The sequence below is a fragment of the Rhyacophila brunnea genome, unplaced genomic scaffold, assembly GCF_057557595.1.
Source record: "Rhyacophila brunnea isolate RB1 unplaced genomic scaffold, BYU_Rbru_1.0 scaffold_8, whole genome shotgun sequence".
Lineage (NCBI taxonomy): Eukaryota > Metazoa > Arthropoda > Insecta > Trichoptera > Rhyacophilidae > Rhyacophila > Rhyacophila brunnea.
This window is the reverse complement of record NW_028233350.1, coordinates 38,944,414-38,971,916: the sequence shown is the minus strand read 5'-3', so window position 1 is coordinate 38,971,916 and position 27,503 is coordinate 38,944,414. Positions and strand designations below refer to the sequence as shown.

The 27,503-nt window shown below is 35.7% G+C and overlaps 2 protein-coding genes across 2 annotated transcripts; one reads left to right on the top strand and one right to left on the bottom strand.

The window, feature by feature from the left end:
- Positions 1-343: 343 nt before the first annotated feature.
- Hip14 (palmitoyltransferase Hip14) lies at positions 344-10,224 on the bottom strand. Its single transcript, XM_085958938.1, has 6 exons — positions 9,458-10,224; positions 8,461-8,628; positions 6,865-7,227; positions 4,689-4,848; positions 2,471-2,712; positions 344-1,720 (listed from the first exon to the last, which is right to left on the bottom strand). Exons 1-6 carry the CDS (start codon positions 10,142-10,144, stop codon positions 1,496-1,498), a joined length of 1,845 nt encoding a protein of 614 aa, XP_085815064.1. The 5' UTR covers positions 10,145-10,224; the 3' UTR covers positions 344-1,495.
- Positions 10,225-10,336: 112 nt separating this feature from the next.
- Positions 10,337-27,295, top strand: PolD1 (DNA polymerase delta 1, catalytic subunit). The gene is made up of 18 exons (XM_085959105.1): positions 10,337-10,487; positions 10,606-10,711; positions 11,934-12,077; positions 13,550-13,690; positions 14,435-14,691; positions 15,320-15,546; positions 16,045-16,199; positions 16,859-17,016; positions 19,399-19,635; positions 20,294-20,459; positions 21,104-21,312; positions 22,026-22,287; positions 22,840-23,116; positions 23,903-24,032; positions 24,208-24,457; positions 25,459-25,588; positions 26,660-26,930; positions 27,092-27,295. The coding sequence occupies exons 1-18, from the start codon at positions 10,438-10,440 to the stop codon at positions 27,186-27,188; spliced, it is 3,267 nt and encodes a 1,088-aa protein (XP_085815231.1). The 5' UTR covers positions 10,337-10,437; the 3' UTR covers positions 27,189-27,295.
- The last annotated feature ends 208 nt before the right edge of the window (positions 27,296-27,503 follow it).

Below are 27,503 nucleotides of genomic sequence, written 5' to 3'. Positions count from 1 at the left end.
TTATGGTTGCTATTGTGAGCTTTGTTAAGATCACGCCTGTTGTATCGCCTTATCTCTCCTTGGCACCCTCTCTTGGTTCCTGCCCAAATTATCGAACATTACTGGTTATGTGGTACTTTTATAATAATTAATATGAGATTAGGCCTCTTCAAGTTACATACATTCTTTGAATTAAATATAGGATAATTTGTTTGAATTATCGTAGGTACATAAGTGATTATACCTATAATTTATTAATGAACAACGTGTCATACATTTTAATGAGAATCCCAAATGACATAATAATGTAATATTACAAATAAGAAACAATTAATTATGTTAGTTACAATTTTTATTATTCTTATATACTTATTTACACAATTAATGTACATCCTTAGGATATTCTAAATTGATGACCACAGGATGAAACAGTTCTTGTTATAAATATAATTGTGGAAATAAGTACAAAAAATAATAAATATAACTAATGACTAATTTGTTATTCATAACGTACAGTGAAATCCCAATTTTACATTTTAGAAGGGACTGACAAAAGAAATCTAATTTAAGGGGGAATTTAAAAAAAATCATACAAATTGATTTGCAGCATATATCGCACCCTCACAACTAAACCGCCACAAGTCCAAATTTACATGTTTTGAGTTAATTACTACGTTTCATTGTCTATTGTTCATAGTATATGTACCGAAAATTTCATATCTCTATGTCATTAAACTCAAGTCAAAACTTCATTCAATATCTAAACATATTTCAAAAACACAGTACAAAAATGTGAAAGGTAAAAACTTCAAAGCTGATTTTCTCTGTTTGACGTTTTCTGGATTGTGGAAGTTTAGTTGCGAGGGTGCGATATATCAATGTGTTCTTTCACCTTGTCGAGAATGTTCTTTTCTCTTGAACTGACAATGTGTTTCTTTGCTGAGACATTATTTGAATGGGTGTAACTGGAATACATTTCAATGATTGCCATGCATTCGTTGAATTCAATGTGTTCAAATAAATTGAAATTTTAATTTTAACACGTAACTTTGAATATTTCAGACGTAAATAATTGCAGGAAATAAAAACATAAAACCGGGAATTAAACGTACCAAAATGAAACAGGACTGCATAAACTACATGCAAATAGCGGGAAAATGTGAATTCTGGGCACGTAAAATTAAGGTTCCACTGTACTAAATGTCATTCCATCAAGTAATACCAGTGAAAAAAATTAATAACATATTGTAATATATGGTTTTAGAAATAAACAGAATACAGCTAATCCGTAGAATGCGGTCTGTTTAACATATTCTACTTTCAGAGAAATCATATTGTGATTCAGTGACGTGAGCCAGCCATCAGTAGAAAATTGATTACGTGTACAAAAAACTATTATCAAAAAGGCAGCAATGAAATTACAGCATTGAACTGAGTGATGTGATTAATAATTGTGTTAAAAGAATCTGTGGAGCATAAATCAAACCATCTCTCCGTCGGGGCGGGTCTCGTTGTCTCAGACATACTTCCAGCGGTCTACGCCGTCTCCCTGCTCCGAGTGGTAGACTTTCATCCAGTCCGTGTGTTTGGGGTGCGCCAGACCGCACACCGACACGCCCACGAAATCTGCCAGGTTGTTGAGGATGCCACGGGAGAAGGGTGAGCGGCCGCCTGTCGCTTGGAAGTGCTTGTAACGCCTTCTGTTCATGCTCTCATTGGTCGTCATGCCAAGACATAAGGCCTGCAAAAATCATAAAACTAATGCATTCAAGTCTTTGTTTACACATTACATAATTTTATTAAATGCAAACTAAAGTGAGATGCTAAAAATCACAGTGTTTCGAGACACTTTTATGCATAGTATTAGAATATCATATATCTAAAAAATATTTTATAAAATCTTTTAGTCCACGTTTTATAACATTTGTCTTTCATAAAAGATAATAATAGCGCAACATTAGTAAATGTGACCTTAAATTCAATATTAAATATCAGTAGTTTGAAGTAAGTAAGTAATTTTATAGTTATATATTAGTACTGAGCCTCATTGCTGAATAAAATGGTAAGTATCGTGAACTGAACCACAATTTTAGAAATAAATTTGCACAATTTGCAAGCGTTCTTCTGGCGTAAGTCTATTCATGGTGAAATGGTAAACCAAACTGAGCACAAATCAGCTTTCAGCTGTAAAATTGGTTGTCGCTGGAAAAAATGTTGCCAATTTGAAAAACGAACCTCTAAAAAAAACACTCTTTATAAGCCTACCATACATTCGTTGTCCATTTTTTAAACATAACTTTTATAAAATATTTTACACTGTTCTTAAAAGAATAGCTACAAGACATTTGATAAAAGGTCTTTGATAGTCTAATACCGGCCTAATGAATAAAACAAAATATAAATCTTTTATATGGAGTTAACATTTGATTAGGTCTTTAGAATTGTAACAGTGATAATTCGATTCCAATAGATAAAATTCAAAAATGATGACCTGATACGCTTGACAGCCAGTGAGAAGGGACACCCACAGCAGATGAATGGCAGCGTTGGCGACCACCCACGCCACCCAGGCGTCGCAGTGCGCAATGTTGGCCAGCATGGTCCAAAGGCCGCTGTCTTCAGAGCTGACGGGACACCGCTCGCCCCAGAATCTCGCCGCGCCGTATATCATCCAACAGCACATGATGATGAGGCAAAACAGGAATCCAATGAAATGTTTGTGATTCTTAGCACCTGAAATATTGCATAATATTGTATGAATGAGGTGATTTGGTGCCGCCACCTGGACACCAACATAACTTGACGACAGACATCTGGGCAAAGAAGTACAAATTATTAGCATCTACCAATAATCAAGCGAGGTTTATGGTTATTGCATACTCGTATCGATCAGTAGCGAAGGTTGGAGTTGGGCTGTTAAGATCAGATTATTATCTATTATGGCTTGGTTTTCGCAGGGTTTAATTGTTTTTTAAAAACTAACCAAAGCCATGTGTAAATTGTAGTCTTATTTCAGTGAAAACAAATAAGTATGACTGACAAAGTTTAGTGTGCACTATTTATGGTGGATTGTAACAGCCTACCTCCACCCTTCGACACTGGTATTGATGGTATACTATCGATCAATAATATTTCCGAATTGGTCAATAATTCGAAAAGCGTGCAATGTGTATTTAAAAAGTCATTCGATTATCATAATACATTGTACGAACCTTCAATATATTGACCAAATGATTGTTCAATATCGACAGCATTTAGCAATAATAATGCACAAAATCTATTATTTCTGCAATTTAGGGCAAGATTTGAATGTGAGAACACATCATAAACATGACTCTTTGTTGTATATTAACAAAACAATGGTGGATACAGCACATCAAATTACAGTGAATTGCGAGTGCGCCCTATCATTTGTGAGAATGCATTATCATTTTTTAGGTTAGTCGATTGTTAGTGGCATTCCACACGCATAGTACCGGTTTGGTTATGTCATACAGTAATACATAACTGTATATCTTCGTATGACATCGGGCAGGGCTTTTCAGAGAAAACGTGAGGCCCGGGGCAACCTCTTATTTTGAGGACCCCCCTATAAAGTTGGTATTTAATTAATAATAAATCAATAATCTATTACATAATATACATAATTAATAAAAGTATTTTTCCACAATTTTTCAATAAATCTTTTCATGCTTCGCAAAATGTTCCCCATTATTTTAAGGAACCACATTTTTTTTTTAATAATCACATATAACTTAATTAATAACTATTTTCTATGATGCGGATGACAGTGACGCAATTATCATTTGTTTTGTAGATCTGTCATCAACTCCAAAATAATGTTTTTAAAATTGGAACTGCACAGAAGACCTGTGCGTATTTCAGGCTGAATATTTTGGAAAATGTATATGAACATAATTAGGGATTCCAATCCCGGGATCCCGAGCTATTTTCAATACCTATGAATCCCGGGATTGATTTTTTTATCAATTTTTATGGAACATAAAATAAAAGCAAAAATATAACAGAAAAAACACTTATAATAAAAAATAAGTACATTAAAAATAAACTGAGTTTGATTTATACCCATGTGTAAATTGCCGATTTATTTTATTTTTTCACATGAATTATTAAAAATGAGAAAGATTGGAAAAAAACAATGCTTCGCACTTTTAACAAAGTAATTCCACCATGATCTCATATACGTTTTACGGCAGTTTCATATTTGGCTGACTAATTAGATTTATGAAGTGGAAGGGCCATAAGTATGCCATGATTATTTGCTTTACTATTTTAAATCTCGCTAATCCATTTATTAAGTCTCTACTATCAGAAACAACAATCTCATATTAAATTCACATTATTATTTATATTACAATATTATTTACTCCATTAAACTTATGTATTTCCAAGATTGAACGTAGATATACAATATTAACAATAAATGTCTTAAATAGTATAAATTATACTAGATTTATTTTTGACCGATTTTATCAATGTTATTTGTGAATATAAAAATTTTATATTAACAATGGAAAAAAATGCCAAACCCAGGATTGTCTAATTGTAATCCCGAAATCCCGGGATCAGAATTTTGGCTCGGGATTGGATTCCCTAAACATGATTATTATAACCTTACCAACCCTGCTGTCAGCTGCTTTAGTTTTTTAGCGATGAAGACTTAAAAAAATAAATTAAATAACGATTACCTATACAGTTTCCAACCCAGGGGCAGTGGTGGTCAAATTTGGCGACACATCTGTTGCAGACTGAGCAATGCTTCGACCGAATGGGTCTTTTGACGAGACAGGAAGAGCAAAAGTACGCGGGCTGGAATGGTGACAGCTTGAACGCCATATCGACCATGTTCTGTTGGCAAAAAGTTTGACAATAATTAATTTAAATCCAACAAATAACACCCATACCATACAACAGACTACTGTTTGACCACATTGTGTAGAATCTATTTTTTTTTTAATAACCATGCCTTTAATTTTTCATACAAGCTGGTTGAAAGGGTAACCTAAATTGATGTGCAGTTAATTATATTCTTCCATTTATGTCTTTAATTTTCTTTATGGCCAGAATTAAATATTTTGTGTAGTGTTCTTATGTTGTTTTGTATTTCGTGAGGTGTTTGGAAGTAAATTTCATGATTATGTTGCCTACACAGAGTTTTGAAAGTCCATTGCTCCTTTTCTAGTATTGGGCAGTCGTTGATGATATGCCACACAGTTTCGAGATGTATAGCCATCACATGGACAGCATATATCGTCCCAGAATAATTTTCTTAATGGCCAGAATTAAATATTTTGTGTAGTGTTCTTATGATGTTTTGTTGTTTAGTATTTCGTGAGGTGTTTGGAGGTAAATTTCATGATTATGTTGCCTACACAGAGTTTCGAAAGTCCATTGCTCCTTTTCTAGTATTGGGCAGTCGTTGATAATATGCCACACAGTTTCGAGATGTATAGCCATCAGATGGACAGCATACATCGACCCAGAATATATGCTGCAGTTGTATATCGATTCCATTTTATATTATAAAGGCATGTTACAATATAACCTCGGCAAGCATTATAAAAAAAAATCATTCTTAACTTATTTAGTGCTAACACCGCAACTGGCGCGTTTGGAGTAGTTGGCCGTTAGATATAATTAACATGTTATTTAAATGTGGTAATTAAAAGGTCAGCAGTGATTGTGTTCCTTGCCTATTCGGTGATGTGAACTCAACTACACAGGGTTTTAAATATACAATGTACACCTACACAGGGTTTTAAATATACAATGTACACCTCTCTGCTTAATATTTAACCTATTCTCAGAATCATTAATCACAACAAATATGTGTATAGCAAATAATGATAATGATGAGGAAATATTTATAAATCTATATATTTTATCAAAACCAGCATCTCCATTTTAAAGTAGTTATAAATCATGATACAACTAGGTAACGCAATGTGACAGTATGATGGAGCGAAATTTATTAGCATCAGTTAATCATGCATAAATTTGGATGGTATTTAAATGTTAGAACGCAAATATAATGAGAAATTAAGGTTTTTGGTATTCCATAGTTTCCAGTTACGGAATGAATGCTATTTCAGGCTCTATACAATGCAGGTGCTTCATTGAGGAGCAAGACAAATGACAAAAGGCAATTAATAGCAATTTAAATAATAAGGCTTCACAGCAAAACAACATGGCAGCCAGACTAAGCCACCATGCTAGCATACTGAAACTGTTTCACAACCTTTTTACACCTGCGGACCACTAACGCAAAAATAAAAAATATTAACATATATCTAACAGCATCAGACAAAACAAAACCATTAATCTATTTAAAGAACAAAAACACAATGCATGTGGTGCACAGGTTTTGAAGATTTTATTGGAATTTTTAGTAGATGCATTTGGACACCAAAAATTTCATGGACTACCAGAAAATTTCTGCATTGCATTACTCTCGGTGCAATGAAGTGCCGTAAATCATATGGCGGTATAAGATTTTATCCTTTAAAAAATTGATACCATTAACTGAGGGTGCTTGATAGAATTGATAGATAGATAGCTTGATGAATTTAAATCGTAATCGACCTAAGTTTTGTACTGTTCTATATGAGTAATTTTTTTTGACTTAGGGTTTGTTTTCCGGCATCTTCAGGTACTATACGTACCCACAAGTCATTGATCGTTTGTCGTCATTGGTGAGTGCACATACTGCCTGAAGATGCCTAAAGGTGAAACCTGGGATTCATAAAATAACTCAAATGGAACAATACAAAACTTACATCAATTAAAATTTTGTTTTTAGAGGACTGTCTGAATTCTACATAATTTGTTGTTATGGTATTTAAAAAATGTAAATACAGTGATTACCTTAATTCTATCTTCTTCCGTTGCAATGATCACGCCGGGATCACCTTTCCAGGTTTTGATGAAGCAGTACCACAGCAATCCCGAGCATAATAGAAATCCTATAGTTGTGAGAGCGTTTACAACCGGCATGAAGAAAATAAACCATGTGATGTAAAACCACAGTTTCGTAGCCAGGTAAACGCTCAGCGGAAAGACATTTTTCAGTTTTCTGTAGAACAATATACTGCCCATGGTATGGACAATGGCGTACAAGCAAGTTAATAAAAACATTTTGATGAGGAAGAGCGTGTTCATTTGAAATACTTGGCCGACCAGGTAGAATGTGATGAATGGCGTTGACAGCATTGCCCACCATCGAAACCGCTGAAAGAATAATACAAAATAAATGCTTTATTTCATAAAGTAAATCCGGCAACATTAAGTATTCACACCCATTTAGATACGGATGTATAGCTCAGATCTTGACAAAATTCGACTGCTTCATTAACAAAGCATAATTGCACTGCAAACAGTGAAGTGCAGTGACTTTTGAGATGGAGAAAACTCTTCATAATAAACACACTCACCAGTTACCTATTAAAATATTCTTTACTTTTATTTGTTTTTATTGAACTAAGAATACAAATGCAGATGGTGCTGGTTAGTTTTTAGAATTCAATTAAACCCTGCCTAAACCAAACGATAATAGTGCACACTTTTTTAGTCATACTTTTTGTTTTCATTGAATTAAGAATACGTATTACAGCGAGTCTATTCTATACACAAGGCTGCTTTCGGCCGCTTCAACTGCTAACTAGGGTAGGTTTGTATCGAAGTATTAGAACTTATTGTAACAATTAAAATAAGTTGGTTGTAATTTTTGGAATAAGTGTTATATTTTAACAGCACCTCTCTTGGCTGTGATAAAATTTAGAGCGAGATAGACAGTTTTGACTGTTTAGACGGCTAACTTATTGTAACAATTATAATACCTCAATACATAAATATGATAAAGTGATAATCTTAATCACTTTAGCGGTCGATAGTCGCCTTGTGTATAGAATAGACACGCAGGTGGTGTTGGTTAGTTTTTTAAAATTCATTAAGCCCTGCCTCAATCAACCCATAATAGATTAAAATATTCTTCTATCTATAAAATATCCAAAATTATGTAGGTATGGTTTAATGGCACATTTAATAGATACTTCAATGAATATTTTTTGACTATTATCTACTATGGCTTGGATTAGGCAGGGTTTAATTGAATTTTAAAAACTAACAAACACTACACATTCTAGTTTGTCCGTGTCCGATCTTAAGATCATATGGGCCTCCACAGCATTACTGTATTTTCAAAAGTTTCAGATGATAGAAACTAAATTTGTTTTGATATACATTCAGGTTACTTCATTGCTTATCATGATTATAAAAAAATATGTCATAATATATAGGAATTGTTGTAAAACAGTAATTCACATATAATTAGAACATATTATAATATAGTTTTAACTTTACTAAATCGACAACAGTTTGGAAAACAATTATGTTTGACAAGGGCGACTCATGGGTATATATCAAAACGACTAACAGAAAAAGTAAGCATTATAATATATTTACCCTGTCATGTGCTAATTTCCTGCAAATATTCACTTTGCTGTGAGAGAATACATGTTCTCTCACGATGTCAGCCACTTCAGAGCCGATCCATAGTGAGCCTAGTTGGGTTTGAAGCATGTTCAATGGTGTATCACCTCGGAGGTTGGGTATTTCTAAACTTGCTTTTCCCTGGAAGAAAATTTGCATATAAGTTAATAATATTTTATGTTATTAATCCTTTCTATGCCGCAATTAGTTAATTGATAGTAATTAACATAAGAATTGGTGTAATTAGGGCGTCCAAAGACGCTTTGGGCACTTAAACGGTTAATAAACATATTTATTATAAAGACCACTATAAAGAGTTAGACTATATATTATTATGTATACTATATAAATGCCTTACGGAATTGTAGTACTTATTAAAACATTTGTCATTTCAGGAACGTTACTAGATCGGTAGTAGATAATAGATAGGTAGGTAGCCTGGAATGTACTTGAAACATAGTGGCCTTATAGTCAGCCATCTTCACTGTTTTTACCTTTTAATACAAATGATATACGCATTTGACACATTTGAAGCCATGAACTTGCCAAATACTCTAATAATTATGATTCAATTCCACATTGAGAAGATGTTTGACAATACATTTCAGGACAGTTGGTGTCTCATTTTCACTGACAATTGCTGCGCATCATCATATTCATTTAAAGTTAAAACTATATGAATTCAGAAACGTTAAAAACAATAATAATAATTATTATAATTTAGCGTGATATAGGTAACCTTCAAGGCCTAGCAGAACGGCCGGTAAACAACAGTTGCTCCAGCTAGTAATAATTTATGGAAAGCAAGAATACTGAAGTTTGGCATTGCAAAATGAATTGCAGCTAATTTAAATTTTTTTAGCTTCACTTTTATATAATTATCTATGCTCTGCCTAGTAGAGCGAGTTTAAAGGTGTCTTTGAAACACAAGGGTCCAAGGAGTGGGAAACAAAATAAGAAAATAGCCAACCTGAACGATGAGTGTAGATATGGCATTCATATTTCGAGCCAAAATTGCCCAATGCAGTGCAGTGTTACCATGGGAAGTGTCTGCTAAGCCGGTGGAAGCACCTAATGTGAGAAGTAGCCTAGTGGGATCCACAGCGGAGACTTTCCAACACGCCCACATGAGTGCAGTCATCCCACCTTTATCTGGCATGTCGATGTTTACTCCTTGAGTCACAAGAAAGGCGACCACCGGAGTGTGACCGAACTGAGCTGCGAGATGTATACACGCACATCCTTCCGCATCTCTGAGGGAAGGATCACCTCCCGCTGTCAGTAACAGAAGGGTGGCTCCGAGATGGCCTTGTCTGGTAGCCCAATGCAGAGGAGTCGCGCCGAGTTCTCCGCCGATAGCATCGACGACTGCGCCTTTTTCCAAAAAATATTTAATGATAGCTTTTCTGTTATTGATTGCAGCCCAGTGGAGTAAAGTGACCGTTTCGCTATCGGGCTGATTGACGTCCCATCCGGCTTCGATTAGCTCCTTCACCCTGGCGATGGCGCCGTATTGGGTGGCTTTGACGATGTCAAAACCGCTGTAATCATGATCGACGGGGGCAGTCGGGGCTTCGGGCTGTATGAGCCCTTCGCGCTCCTGATCAGACTCCACACAAGTACCGCTCACCGCAGCACTGATGGCACTTTGGTACATGACGTTCACAACATTTACGAATGTTTATATTTACAAAACGTTTCGATACCCGATTAGACAGATCACTGACTTTTGCAATAAATGGTTAGGTTAGTTTTAATGTTGCTACTAAATTACTTGTTTATGGTCGTTTCTATGGATTTGTAAATACGTACAGCATAGTAACATGGCAACATTAATTAATTTTCAAGCGGGAAAACAGCTGTCAAAACTCAAAAAGTAGACTGGAGAATTGAAGCAGTCAAAAATTATTGCTGTATTTATTTGAAAGAAAAGCTTTTCTATAATCAACAATGGATAAACGAAGGCCTCCTGCGAAGGGCCCTCCTTATAAAAAGATACGGTAAGTGTAATTTTTCCTTCATTGTAACATAATTATGTATTTTATCTGTGATAATGCCCATTCATTTAAATCAATTTCTTATCTTATCTGTGCTGACTTATTATTAATCGATATTTAGGACCGGCGACGACGATGAAGACCCTCCGTCCAGTTTTGAACAGCACCTCAGTACTATGGAGTGTTATGAATCCCCTGCAGATTCAGAAGAGGTTGTTATGGGAGATGTAAGTTAATTCAGGGTTATCCAACTCGTGGTACGAATTTCATAGTCATTTATTACAAGTCAGATACTTTGCTCGTCGTTTTTGAATTTGGTAGTGTTTTGGATCGCCTGACACCCGTACATATTCATTCAGCTCATTCACGTGAAAACATTGCTACTGTATGCGAAACCGTATGACCGAAAAGCCAGAAATGTAGATTTTAAGAAGATCGCAGCAACTTGGCCTCTCGTACAGCTCTTTATGGCGATTTTTGCATAAAAACCTTCACCTACACCATTGCCGACTCAAGTAGAAAGCCGATACATTCACAACGACTGGTCCTACTTTTTCCGCCCCTCCCATTGTTGTTGATGGATGACTTGTCATTGCCTGTCTTTGTTCTATAGAGTGCTCATACTGACACGTCTGTCGTGTTCACACAGGGAGTGGTTTGATTTGGATAGATGAGTTACATGATAAATAATACACTAGCATTAATACACCTACAAATGTAATGCATAGATCAATGCTACATATTTTTTGGAAATCGATATTACCACCGGTTTTTGTGTGAAGGACTCTGACTTTGACAGCTGATGAATAACAGGAATGTATATTATTTATAAATAACACTGATAGTTCATATATTTGATTTGAGATTTTTTTATAATTCAATTTGAAACGACCAAGGGCGAATCAATATGTCAAGCAATCTGGGATCTGATTTTGACAGCTGAATAGTGGACCACTCGTTGTTTCTGCAAAAAGATATACTCAGGCTTTATTAATCTAAAGATGGCGCTGCCTCCCCCCTTATAAGAACCATCTCACGCAAAGTCAATGGCCCGTGGACAGCTTTGCAGGTTACGTCTTGGAAGAACCGGTGATAATTTTTGAAAATAATCACATGTTTTCACCTCAATGTGTACGTTAATAAGGAAATTTGCCGTATTTAGGGTGAAGAAAACCTATGATTCAAGAGAGGCCGTTATATGCTGTGAAAGTTACTGTATTGTATGGTTTTTCAGCTAGAAGCGTCATCGGACCGCACTTCTTCAAAAATCAGGAGCAATGATATGTGTTTTATTTAAAATGACAAATTCGTCCCAAAACTTGGATAACCCTTCATAATATTATTTCAAGCCATGATAAAATATAATAATATTAATATGTTTATTAGGAACTCCAGTCTAATATGTTTATCAGGAACTGTAGTCTAATGTCTTCATTGATGATGTTTTAGGGGCCTGAGACTCGTAATACAAACATTAAATGGTCAAGGCCAAATCCACCGAATTTAAACCCAAAAACGGATAGTTTAACATTTCAACAACTCGATATTGATCATTATAATGGAGAACCATTACGTGGAATGCCAGGATCTCAAGTAAGCATGTTTTTTTGTTGATGTTATTTTCTAATTATTTTCCTTTATATAAACAGGACTTCCGGAGAAAATACAAGTCCCTGGACAATCTATGTTCTATACCTATACTGACACTTTCCTCTGTCAAAATTCAAAATTATGGTTGAAGAATATAATTCTGTACCTGAGAGCCAGACTACCTTTGTCTCAGGAAATTTGTACGTATCGAGCTGTTGTATCGAATATAGATGGCCATATGGTAGTGAGATCAAATTCATGTCTAAATAAAACACTGAAATACATAATAACAACCACCGGAATACAAGGGAAATACATAAGAAAATAGGTAGGCCAACTACGGCGTCCTGGCAAGCAGCTAAATACTATCTATAGAGTGTATATATCGGTGTTACGGGCTGTTGGTATGACCTGGAACAATGCAAGAAGACTGCCTAGCCAAGGGATTCTTGTAGGCGCCGCATGGTGTCCATATGCTGCCACTAAGGAAAAAGAAATCAGTTGGTAATACAATCATATTGTATATATTTATGTAAAATTCTGGATGGTTCAAAAGTAGGTTAGGAAGTAGGTGCTCGTAGGTATCACGCTGTACCTATCAAATGTCTGATAATGACAGCATTATTATCAGATATTTGATACAAATTAATGTTATTATTGAATCTAATAAAATCCTTTCTGTTTACACGAACAACCATTTTTTGATCTCAATGCTATACGGTCATCTCTTTCCGGTATGACAGCTCATGGTGAATTGTGATACGGCAAAATGTAATACATACAATTTACATGTAACCTTATGTCCAAAACAAACACTTAAAGGAAAACACAAATAAAAATAAATTATGCCCTTAACGTTAATTCTACCATCACCCACGTTCGGTGCCCTGGATTGTAGAGTCTTCTTTGAAGAGAAATGCGCTTAAGCTGATACTGAGGCTAAGCACAGGACACGCAATGACTCATGGGAAGAAGCGATTCACTGCTCTGCGATGAATGTGATGTTTTGGAGGACATTGTACATATAGCAGTACAATGCCCTAAATATGAACAACACAGAGTACAGCTGCGAATTGCGGATATCTTTGAGAATGTCGACGAATTGAAAGGTGTCCTGGTAGTGGGTAGGATGGAAGAGCTTGGCAGAATTGTAAAGTTCTTCAACAGGATTGGAGTTAGGGCGTATCGCCTCTTCTAGATGAGAAGAGGCGATATGACAGCGAGTCGCAGTCAAAGCCTCAGTAAAATCATAAAAAAAAATAACGTTAATGTCATTACGGCTTTATTCTTTTAAGAATTACAAAATCTGTACTGAACTCATTTTCAGCAAAATTGGACATAAGACACTGGGTCTGAGGTGCAGATATAAAATGTTGGTTTTTATTGATGAAATCTACGTTTGTTCAATCATTAAATTTTTAAAACCCACTCAATAATATTGGGTCTGCTTTAAAAACACCAATATATTGTTTTAGCTTGCTCCAGTACCTATAATGCGAATGTTCGGAGTAACAATGGAGGGAAATTCAGTTTGCTGTCACGTCCACGGTTTTACGCCTTATTTTTATGTTACTGTGCCTGCAAATTTCAAAGAAGAAACTTGTCCGCTTCTAAAGGTTTGTACTAATAATTAGTTCAGTACATATTTTTTTATATTAAGTACACAAAAAAAATCTGTACCAGAATGAACTTTATTAAGTATGTATTGTTACATACCCCACATAAAATAATGCTCCCACAGTGAGATCATACTTACACTGTTTACAATATCATTTAAAATACCTAAGTAATTTTATCCACGATGGCCGCGCGGCTTAAGTGTCGGCCTATAGCGTCGTGGGTCCCAGGTTCGAATCCTGGGTCTGGCAAGTATGTACACAATATATTGTTTTTCAATTTGTTTATGAGTCAGAGTACGGACCTAATAGGTTGACCAAGTTGCTGACATCCATTTATAGTAAAAACAACTGTTAATACAAACCTCCACTTTGTTGAGGCCCATATTATGATCATACTAGGATCGGACATGGTCGGGGAAAAAAAAGTAAATTTTTAATAATAACAAATTTCTTATGAGGAACCAATTTAGAATACTATTTAAAGGTAAACAACTTCCGTGAGAAATCTTTAAAACACTCGTAGTGTAACTCTGCCACATTTGACCCCAAATTATTTATAAACAAAACCTAACCTAACCCACCATGGAGTTAAACTAAATAATCTGGTTGAGGTTAGAGCCTGACTGTCATTTTACACATTGATGGTGAACCATCCACAATGCTTGCGGCGAACAAACATATTACTTCCAGCTAAGATTAAATATAAAAATAAGAAGTTACATGCTATTTTGATTTTTTCAGTTCACATTGAACAAAGCTGTTCTGGATGACCTCCGGTCCAATAAAGAGAAGATCCAGGAGGCTGTCTTGCAGGTGACGTTGGTTCGTGCTCTCTCTTTGATGCACTACAAAGGCGACGAGCAAATAACCTACGCCAAAGTAACGGTGGCTCTCCCTCGGCTCATTGCTCCTTGCAAAAGACTCATTGAACGGGGTGCCAATTCGTTTCATCTCATGGATCCTTCATTTTACGAATCTAATATTGATTTTGATATTAGGTAAATACTACAAATCATTCCTTAATAGCTATCCAATATTATTCTTGGTGGAAAGCCCTCTCCTTGATATAAGAAAAAATATCTGACTTTATGCTGGCATGTATAATTTAGTATCGTGCTTCATGTAAAATAAGCCAGATCACATATCTAAACTCGTCTCGGCTGCAACATGGCGAATACATTGATGTGAATTTGTTGGTATTCACAAAACACACGTAACCTAATGGTCCTCCACACACTGCTGGAATGCAACATTTTAGTTTGAAAAAACAGCTGGTGTCGCTAGCAACAAATTTTGCTCGGCTCAGACCGCATGTTGCACGTCCTTGGTGTTTGCCATCTTCCGGAGTTCGGGTGTACTATTTCAGTCGGATGGGCACAACACAAGACATATGAAATTTACAAGATCATATTATCCCAATCATAATAATTAAAACATCGGCTTATAAGCCTTTTCTTCAATACCTACGTCTGCGGCGTTTTTTAGAGTGTAGAGTTTTGGAGAAAATATTGTCTCTTTAATCTCTCAAATTCTAATAAAAAATGAAATCGGTGTTATGGATATCTTTCATGCTTAATAATTATAATGCAGTTATGCCATAGATATAGATATTCTCTTTTATTAAAGGTTCATGGTGGACACAGAAGTAGTAGGTTGCAGTTGGATAGAATTGCCGCCGGAAAAATGGCAAATGAGAACGAAATCATCGGGGAAACCCCCCATGATGTCACGTTGCCAAATTGAAGTAGATGTTGCGTGGAATGACTTTACTGCCCATCAACCTGAGGGGGAATGGAGTAAGGTAGCTCCATTCCGGATTTTGAGTTTTGATATTGAGTGCGCTGGTAGAAAAGGTATGAATAGACTAATGCTTATTTCTTTTACATAGATCCACTTGTCTTTGAAGCTGTGAGTGTGGGTTCGAATCCTGTGAAGTTTGTTTTACTGGATGCAATATTATATTAGTTTTGAAACTAATGCATCATCTCGATCGGAGCATTAAAGAAAGCCTTGCTGTCTGTGAGCGCAAGAAATTATTTTCATGCTCAATTTTGCTATCTGTGTTTAATCCAAAGTAAGGACCCAATTAGTTGGGTGAATAGCTAACAACCATTTCTTGTAAAAAGTCCGTTAATATTACCTCCATTGTAATATAATTATGATATGATCGAAATAATGGAGAATACAACAACTCTTTATAAGATTGGTACATATTGAACAGGACTGATTTAATAAATTTATTAAATTTTAATTAAAGCAAACCCCCTTTTACAATCATTTCTAGTTGGTTGTCATGATCCTTGGATCTGTATGGGTTATATTATTATCTGTTAATACTCTTTATATTTCAGGAGTGTTTCCGGAGGCTCATCATGATCCGGTTATCCAAATCGCCAACATGGTAATCCGACAAGGTGATCGAGAACCGTTCCTCAGAAATGTATTTACCCTTAACACATGTGCGCCCATTGTCGGCTCCCAGGTTTTGAGTTATCCTACAGAACAGGTGAGTTCCAGCATTTTTCGTATGTATACAGTAGAATCCGGATTATCCGACGATAATCTCAATGTAAAAATATTATACTTATGTGATTCCGATTTAAAGAAAATACATAGTTCACTGCCATATAAATATATTTCTGTTTCGTAGACATGCGATTTAATCTGTTTTATTTAGCATACTGTGACACGAGGCCTTAAAGGTCAGAGTCTTTCCAGATGGCAGCATGTTTTTGATGAGGTGTTGTTCCGATGATTTGTTATGTGTGGTGGCAGATCATATTGAAATGAACGTAACACAGCTCCGTTTTAACTTTATGTTTAAGGGGCTTATTTAAACAGATGAAATATGGTACATATCTACCAGTGGAAAAGGCTCACCTGTAGAAGCTCTTCGAATGGTACCAAAGAGTTGAATTCTGTACTGCAGTGTTTACAACTATTTCTGATTCTTGGGAGGGGTCCAACACTTCTTTTACAAAACAAAAAAAAAGAGATTATGCATTTGGCCCGGATAAAAATTCATCCATTGAGCTGGCGTTTTTCAGAAATCCGATCAGCTATGTCAACTTGTATTTGGCAGTTATAAATTATCTGTTATTCTCAGTTACCTGACCTTCTCTCTAACTGAAATATTTTTATATCTAAATTGTTTGATGTTTCCAGGAAATGCTGTCTAAATGGGCTGATTTCTTCCGAGAGCTCGATCCGGATATCATAACTGGCTATAATATAAACAATTTCGATAATCCTTACTTGCTGAATAGAGCCAAACATTTGAAAGTGAAGGACTTTGATTTCCTTGGAAGAATAAAGGATATCAGGTACGTATTCATGCGTTCAACTAAGGTGTTGTCGGGTTCGTCCTTCCCAGTTCGTGTCCCAGTGTTTTTGTTCCGATTTTCTTTGAAAGAAGCGTTTCCAATTCTCAAGCATTCCTGAATGAGTTGATGACAAAGTTAAGTATCACTTGACTTGAAACCTGTGGGAATAAAATCAGTCGAGTGTGACTCGACATAAGATCGGAAAGGATTAAATGAGGCGCTGAGTCGCTAAAGTGGCTCCTGAGGGTTTTTTGAGTTTTGAGTAAATCACGAAAAACTGTTATGGACAGTGTGTTAACTTTATGTGTAATTTAAGTGGTTTTGTATCTTCTAGGTTAATATTAAAAGTAAACCTCAAATTCGATTTATATGCGGCAATATTCCAAATAAATCCATTTTAATTGTCCGGAGAGCGGACTTGAGTCACTTGCTGTCGCAAGGAGCAAAATTTGTTACTCACATTTTGACATTCCATGTCAATAGAGTCGAATTTGGCACTTGCGGGAACATGGTCGGCCGGAAATGACAGCTCAGTAACGGCCCGTATTTATTTCAATGAAATATGGATATTTTAGAATTTATTTTGCCAAACAAATATTTCGTAGCCATACTTACCTACTAGCTGGTAGGTCTTTTTTTACATTGCATCTATTTAGCTTTTAAAGTGGTATGCATATAGGTACATACATAAAAAAGCATTTTTTCGGAATAATGAATCGTTGTTTATCAAGGAGCAGCAAGCAAGAAATTACAGAAGTGTAGGTATACAAAATAAAGGAATCAGTGATTTCTGGGGATGATGGGAAATAAGTTGATTAAATAAAATATTAGTACAGTATAATCACGTTAACTACAGGGGTCCCTAAAAATTTGATTTCGAATAAACGATAATCGCCATATACTAAATTTTTCGAAATATTTTGTTTTCGTAACTTGTATGGGGACTATTAAGTATGAAATAGGTAACGAAAAATAATTTTAATCAGTGTTTGCTGGAGTAAAGCCAAAAAACGAATTTGATGATGTATGTCGAAACATGTGTCTACTTTTAACTAAATAAATACATCCCAAAAAGTATGTTTTTAAACCAAACGCAATCCTATGAGTAATCATATCAACATGTAAGTCATTTCCCATGACTTATTGAAATTATCAGAGTTGGTCTATGGCATAAACCAATATTAGGGTGGCGCAGTGCCCAACCAAACCTATACACGGGTTATCAGCATTTAATATAGATATGTAAATATTTATATAAAGACCTTTAAGGTGGTTATGTTAATTAATTTATCATAATTATGGATTCGCTTAGAAAGTTGTCAAATGATTCAACAATTATGTTCAATTAATAAGGGTCCAATAATAATATTTTTTGACACAAACTAAAATTATGTTAAAAATCTTAATTACATCACGCTTAATATCCAATATTTACGGCATACTTAAAAAAAAACGCATACGAAACTAAAAATTAATATGTGACACCACTGGATTATTCAAACAACTATAGCAAAAATTAATGTTTGGGATGCCCGTTTTCAAATACTTTTCCTGGCGTAACGCATTACATCTCCAGCCAGCTGGATTTCTCAAACGCTTCCTTGATTCTCCTGGTTGAGATTTCCTTACACTAAATAATGAAACATCCATTATTAATTAATAAAAACAAACAAATAGACGAAGCAAAATCATGACTTTTTCACTGTACACACGTGACCAGTTTGACACGATTGTATAGAGAATTTAAAGTACGTTTAAAATCAGCATTTGAATGGTGGCGTCTGATTGGTCGGTTATGAAGAGACAATTTAGCGACTCGTTATTTTTTCAAAGAGCGAGCTTGGTGACTCACGTCAATATTTATTTTGATTTTTTGACGAAATTGGAAGAAATTTGAAACTCTCAATTGGAAAAGTTGGTAGATCTATCAATATAGCACATATGTACATTCAAAACTAATTTTATCAAAAAATCGCCAGGAGCCAGTTTAGCCAAATAATATACGATTTTAAGTATTTTGACCCCCCTCCCTACCATCATCAGAAAATAAAATAAACCTTATCAAAATTACATCACATTTTTGAACTACCCTGCCAAGAAAGAAATTTCCATCATCTAAAATCACCTAAAAAAGAAATTTCTTGAAAATGATCAAATTCATTACCTGCATGTTATAATAATTTTGTGTTTATATTATTATATTTTGCTGGTTTTGTGACAATTCTACAAATGTTTCAGCTTTGTTTCTACATATTCCAATCTGCCAACATAAAAAAAATATTAATTTAATTTTGCTGTAGTTACCAAACCTGTCACATTAAAAATTTTCCAGTCATTATTATTTATTAGCGGTAATTTTTAATGTTGGTTTTTTTAACCCAGATCTGTGATCAAAGACTCCGTACTTCAGTCGAAGCAGATGGGTCGGCGAGAGAATAAAAGTGTCAACTTTGAAGGCCGCGTCCCATTCGATCTGCTGTTAATTCTTGTGAGAGACTACAAATTACGATCGTACAATTTGAATGCTGTCAGTTATCATTTCCTCCAAGAGCAAAAGGAGGATGTCCATCATAGTATAATCACCGATCTTCAAAATGAAAGTGATCAAACCAGAAGAAGGTATCAATTGTTTTCATATTCTGTATATTTTCAATAAATACTTTTTATGAACGAAAATTTACCTAATGAATTAATGCTTTCCAACATTCTCTCTAAAATCTGTGCGTGTACATGCTTACACTTTCACAGCGAATTTTGTATACAACAGCGTGTCAGTTTCGTTGATGAATTTAAAGGTTATAAAACGACAATTCTTGTCTCGATTTGCACTCAGCTTGTATGCCATTTTCCCTCGTGCCTTTCCATTCTTAAGTCTTTTTACAGTTAATTACCGCGTGCATCGGCAGACAGTCGAAAATGTTGACCACAAGTGATATCCTAGGGGCCACGAAGTAGTCTATGGTTCAATCAAAATCCATTTCCTCATGTTTCAAGGCTGTCAGCCTGGCAAGCTTTCCAATTTCACTTCACGCTTCGTTGGACATTCACTTTCGCTGCTGACTTTTTCTGGTACCAAGAACGATATGAGCCGACAACATAATGACGTTCTTTATGAGGCACCAATTCACCACGATGAGATCGGATTGCGATGCTTGCCGTTTGTAGATACGATCAACACTTTCTCGTACAATAGTTTCAAAGTCGATTTATTGCTTTTGACAATTGGGTTTTCATCTTCTTTGTCTGGGCTCTTAAATCTCAATGTTATTAATTTCAGGTTGGCTATGTATTGCCTGAAGGATGCTTATCTGCCGTTGAGACTTCTGAATAAGTTGATGTGTGTCATCAATTATATGGAGATGGCGAGAGTCACAGGAGTTCCACTGGGATGCCTTCTGACGCGCGGACAGCAAATTAAAGTTGTCAGTCAACTATTAAGAAAAGTAAGTCATGCATCTATTAATACCAAATGTACCATACAATTAATGACCAAATTTCGCATCAAACACCAGAACCAGTTAAAAAAATACCTATAAAATGAAACTAATTTATAACGAAATCTCACAAGTTCACAACCACTGGCCCAAAACACCATCCCTAGAAAAAAAAATGCTCGGCAAGAATAGCCAACCAGTGGGGAGAAAGTCCACGGTTTTGGAACGTTGCTCCGACGAACGCAAAAAGATAATGATATTTTTGAAATCTGTGCGGGAGAAATGACGGAGATTTATTTTTAGATATTTGTGTTAAGTGAAAAGCACCTAAAAGCAGGAGGGTTAAAATGCGGCCGGCGTGACTTCAGGACAAAAATAATCCCTCAAGTTTAGTTTATCGCGTAATTCTTAATTAATAAATGATAAAAAATCTGTTAATACAAACCTCTACCCTGTGGAGGCCCATATGATCCTATTAGGATCGGACATGGTCAAAAAAAAAAAAAAAAATTTAAAATAACCAATCAGCACTGTGAAAACCAGAAAGTTAAATGTGTGACACTAGTTCTGCCAACTGTCATTCACAAAAATTTGTCAGATGGGGCAGGAAAGGGGCGCTGCTGCTCGAGATTTATGTATTTTTTGATTTTCAGGCAAAAGTTGCCGGTTATTTGATGCCAGCTTACCATGGGCAAGGATCCGATGAGCAATACGAGGGTGCTACTGTAATAGAACCCAAAAAAGGATATTACGCCGATCCCATATCAACTCTCGATTTTGCATCCCTTTACCCGAGTATAATGATGGCTCATAATTTGTGCTACACGACACTGGTTCCAATGAATATGAAGGAGAAGTTAGGGTAAATATTTTCATGTTACATATTTTATTGAAAATATTAGTCTTTCTATTTTACAGCCATTTTCAATTTACGACAAGTGTTGTCTCAGCGAGAAATAATGCTTTGCTGATATATTCGTGATCTTTAATTAAATGCTTCAGTATTTTGGGTCAATTAAATATCTCCGGTCACAAACCCATCCTCGAAATTGTCCACAATGACTGATGTCAAAGATTCTGACAACCCTGTTCCAATCTCAGATAGTCGTAATAAGCCAGAAGGTAAATATCTGTTTCCCTTCCGGTTCATAACAGTGGCATAGTCCTGGTTTATTTGTTTATTATTTATATACTTTTTTATATATTTATACAAAATTAATACATACTAGTATCGGCCGAGAGTACTTACTTGATGGAATTTGAATTAAAATTCTAATTGATTTAAGTTTTGTACTATTCCATTTGAGTAATTTTTTATGACCAGGGTTTCGCCTTTCGGCATCTTCATGCACTATGCGCACTCGGAGCACACCACGGAGTTGCTTCTGTCTTCTGTTATTATTAACGTATTCGGCACAAATTTTGCAGATAATCTAAATTTACTGATAAACATGTGGAATGTGCCAAACCTGTTCTTGGATGGTGACATGCCAGTCAAGATTTCAAATTTAAACTCGCGTGATCTTTGAGATCTCAGTATTTATTTATAAAGTACCTATATTTCTTTCGTTCCAGTCTCACAGACGACAAAATCACTAGAACTCCTTCCAATAACCTGTTTGTGAAATCAAGCGTAAGGAAAGGTCTTCTTCCTGAGATTTTGGAGTCACTTCTTAGTGCGAGGAAAAAAGCAAAAACTGAATTGAAACACGAGAAAGATCCGTTCAAGAGATCCGTCCTGGACGGCAGGCAATTGGCTCTGAAGATAAGTGCCAATTCTGTGTACGGCTTTACTGGTGCTCAAGTTGGTAAATTGCCTTGCTTGGAAATATCTGGGGTATGCATACAATGATTTTCCTGATTTCAACTGACTTCTTTCACACTTGACTAGAGAGAGGGCGATTTCCAGTCGTTTTCTATATTATGTATTAAAACAAACATTACACACACTAAAACCTCAATTATTATCTGAAATAATACAATGATAAATTTGGACAGTCAATCACCGATGATCCCCGATCAGCCAGACACAGATTAAGTGGTTTCACAGCAGTGAAATTTAGTCTTATGTTCCAGTTTATTCCATCTCACTCTAAGTGTACGTCCTGAGTGGCAGCGTTCGGCGCAGCGTCGAGCGTTTTGCGCAACTCAAACGTATAACCGTGTGTGAAAATGTTCGTAGACAATGTCTTTTTTTGGTTATACATTTATACGGTTATACGTTTGAGATGCGAAAAACGCTCAACACTGCGCCGAACGCTGGCACTGAGGCCTCACACTTGCTCATATCTTTATCATTAAGCGCTTCCAAAAACTTTCTCTGTCACACTTACATGGTGGTTTTGATGAGTCCTTGGGTACAGATAATTAACAATTGGTATACTTTTAGAGCGTTACTGCGTACGGAAGGACGATGATAGAGCAGACCAAGCAAGAAGTGGAGCAAAGATACACAAAAGCAAATGGGTACGACGAAGATGCAGTTGTAATTTACGGCGATACGGATTCTGTGATGGTCAAATTCGGAGTGAAATCTTTGGAGGAGAGTATGAGACTCGGTCGAGATGCTGCCGAATATGTCTCCACCAAATTTGTGAGCCCCATCAAGCTGGAATTCGAGAAAGTCTACTTTCCGTATCTCCTAATCAACAAAAAGAGATACGCAGGTGTGTTACGCACGTTTTAATGTATGCTGTTACATGATCGCACTTTGGCCAGTCCCGACCAACATGCATCAGCTGTCCATAAACAAATATACATTGCATAAAAACTGTTGTTTTGACTGTTTATTTTTGCATTAGCTAGCCATACACAGTGGGTATGACCTCCAGGTTGTGCATACCACTGGCAATAACTGTAATATGTTGGGCACAACACAGATCAGTTCAAACTGTCTCATTAAAATCTTTTGAACTGTCAACTAACGTGTCGATATATGGAAAGTTTGTGCCAAGCGTCAGAAACTGTGGAGGTTAAGTTTGCGGATAAAATACACAGATAATTGACAATTTTCAGCATCTCATCAAAATCAGAGTGTCTTTTATAAGCTGGCGTGCCGGTTTCCCCTCGCTTCAGCATCCATCTCGTTCCCTCCCATTGAAAACTTGCAACAGTTGAACGCGATGGCACAATGCTTTCCGTGTGACGTGTATGCCAGTTTATAGAATACAGACTCTAGTGATGCATGGTCTCGTGGAATGTTTTGATGAAAGCTCGAAAGTTTGTGTGGACGTGCGTGCATTGAGTTTCAAACGATTGAGGGTGCACATGCATTTGTGTAGCGGAAAATGTTTACAAACCATTGTATGGTTTATTTGTGGGCTGCTGTATATTGGTTTGGATTACCTATTTTTTTTAAATCTGAATGTCATATTGTGAACATGTTTCATTAGAGATCGACAAGTTTGTTATGTGCACAATATGTACAATATTTTTTCTTTTATTATTATTAGGCTTATATTTCACGCGACCTGATAAGTATGATAAAATGGACTGCAAAGGAATTGAAACTGTTCGGAGAGATAACTCACCTCTGGTGTCCAATATGATGAATACATGTCTTCAGAAGCTCTTAATTGACAGGTTACTATATTTGTTTATAATTTGATCTGAACATTACATCCTGTGTATGACAGTGGTGAAGGGTAGAAATCTCACATAAATAGTGCAAACAAAACTTTGTCAGCCATACTTATTTGTTTTCACTGAACTAAGTCTACAAATTCGAAGAATTTTAAATAAATTTAATGTCTTTTAGAGATCCAACTGGTGCGGTGAACTTTGCAAAGCAGATCATATCCGATTTGCTTTGCAACCGAATTGACATTTCGCAGTTGGTCATCACAAAAGAATTGAGCAAGAGTGATTATACGGCGAAGCAGGCTCACGTTGAGTTGGCCAACAGGATGAGAAAGAGAGACGCGGGGACTGCCCCCAAACTCGGAGACAGAGTACCTTATATTATTTGTGCAGCCGCCAAGAATACTCCCGCTTACATGAAAGCTGAGGTAACCCACTTTAATATTGTATCAAAACTAGACAGTCATCTCCAAACTTAGTTGATCTTGCACATCCAAGGTAGACAGAATACCCCCAATATACAAGATGTATTAATAAAACTGGCTTCTGATGGTCTTATAACAAGGATTTGTCAGCAATGCAGATAAATATTAATATTTTGTTTTATTTAAATTGTGTTATAAATATTCAAAATTTTACATTTTACCTGGTGCCATATTCTGAAAAATCAAGGCTCAGGCAACACCATGCGCCGAGAATAGCAAATAAGAGCAGTCATTTTTTTTTCCCTACCATGTCCGATCCTAATAAGATCATATGGGCCTCCACGTATTAACAGATTTTTGTTTTTATGGAGTCAGTCATACCTTGTTTTTTATCAGGGCGAGTCGCTTGATTTTAATTCTTGTAAATTTACATGATCATTGGTAGGATAATTATTTTGAACTGTACACGTTCTCCGGCTCATATTGACCGCATACTGTTTACAATAATCAAGTTAATTAATTTAACTAGCCGAGCGTCAATGTTATTACGACTGCCCAGGTATCCATCCTTCCCATTAGCCGATGCTGCCAGACTAGGTAGCGTGGTTTGATACCTGAACTTGCATTCTCAGAATTTTTGGTCAGCTGACATTCGTACGAGCAGGTAGTCTATTACATTTTACAATTCTTAAAGCTAGTCAAATATGTACAAGAACATCAAATATAAAGTAATATTTATCTTTGCTAAATCCTGGTTATAAGACTGTCGGAAGCTAGTTCCGGATTCCAGAAGGAAGGTAAATTTAGTGTATGTCAGTATGTATTTGGGATTTAATTGAGCAGTAATTTACAGTGAATCTACTTTGACATACACTTTATTTGTGTTTCGTACAAGATGCATTACAAGTGTCGTTTCAATGCCTTGGAACATAGCACATTTGTTACACCTCGATTGTTATTTAAAATTATTATCTAATATCTAATGATATTTATTTTTCTTTCAGGATCCCATTTATGTTCTGGAAAACAGCATTCCAATAGACTTCACCTATTATCTGGAAAATCAGCTATCAAAACCTCTACTTAGAATATTTGAACCTATCCTAGGAGAGAAGGCCGAATCTATGCTCTTGAGTAAGTATTTATGAAAATTGCTGTCACCCTAAGAACTTTATATTATAGACCTCCACCCAATGATATTCAAGAAAATGTTCTTCTAATAAAGAGATATAGCTTAAACATATGAAAGTAAAGCAAAAAAAGGACCCCATGTTTACTGACTTCTATAGACTGAATGGCAGTGAGCTTACTCATTTTTTTGATGAGAAAACCACAAAGGCCCCAACTGGAAGAATAAAGGTTCCTTCAACATTCAAGTGTCCACAAGTTACCACATTTTTAGATTTAAAATATAGTCAAAATTCTCTGATTATCATTATCATCTGCCTGATCTGTCCACTGCTGGATGAAGGTCTTTCCAAGCCGATTCCATGCCTCTCGGTCTTGTGTTTTGCATTATTTTACGCAGATCTCAACTAAGTTATTATGCTAACTTGTATATCAGAGTCCACTATAAATTGGGACAAAAATAATACATTTGAATTATTTATTTTGTAAAAATAGTATCTAAATGCGATGTTTGTTCTTGTTCAAGCAAAATGTATTCGCATTAAAAATGACACAGACTGGTGAAAAACAAATTAAATGCAATGTTTGTGTGTATACAAACAGAAGGTTTGACTACTTAATACATACACAGTCTAATGTGTAAGGTCCATTCCCTTCTGAATACACCATTGTCATTGACCTGCCTCTTGGCCTGTTTTATTCAAAACACATAAAATGATTCATATTGGTGAACTACCATCAATTTGTATTCTTTGCTAATTTTGTATAGCTTAGCTTAGTACCTCTTTGGAGTCTCTGTCGTATATGACTGACTAATGAATGATTATTGTTTGTTTGATGTTTAATAATACTATACTAGCAGAACCAATTGCCTCGCTAGGTCTTGCAGACAGCTTGGCGTCTTAATGATTGGTGTTGGATTTCAATAAAATTGTGAAGTATGCATAGATGACGCTGTAGTTTTCCCTTCGGGATGGATTTTCACTCACCTCAGACAGTTTAACATTTCGCTGATTTGTCAGTTTTACAGAATACAGGTTCAAATTGTTTGTTTAATTTGTATTTGATTTATTTCAGGGGGTGACCACACAAGAACCAAGGCCATGGTCACATCCAGAGTAAGCGCTTTGTCAGCCTTCACCCAGAAGAAGGAGACCTGCCTCGGTTGTAAAGCAGTTCTTCCCGGAAACTCCAAGCAAGCGCTGTGCGAGCACTGCACTTCGAAAGAGCCACAACTATACGGGAATGAAATGGTTAAATTGAGGACACTGGAAGAGAGATTTTCCCGATTGTGGACGGAATGTCAGAGGTGTCAAGGAAGTCTCCATGAAGAAGTTTTATGTACAAGGTGATAAATATTTGCATAGTTAATATAATTATTAGAATGCATATTATGTAATCACTTGAAACAAAAATATACCCAATAACCTCATTCGAAGATAATGTTGTCATCCCATATTCAATTAATTACTTTTTTTTTTTTTTTAACAATTTTGTGTTTTGTTTCAGTCGTGATTGCCCGATATTTTATATGCGAAAGAAAGTTGGAATAGAGCTGGACACTCAAGAAAAACGTATTAAAAGGTTTGGTGATCCAATTTGGTAATTTAATATTGAAGAAATAGGGATGTTTTTAAATTAATGTAACTCTGTATTTTTTTCGTTCACAACTATTATTTGTTTTAAAATAGGTAATACAAAAACTTTCCAATAAAGTCAGTGTTTTATTTCAATACTTCTAAGGCGCCCACGGACATTTATGGCTTGACACCAATGATGTTGAAAAAACCTTCAATAGAGATCTAAATGTATGAAATTGGAGCAAAAAGGAACCACTGGTCCACTGATTAAATTAGCTACAAATGACTTCGCATTGCAGGTTTATTTGAAAAGAGCTTCATATTACTGCAGACATTTATTT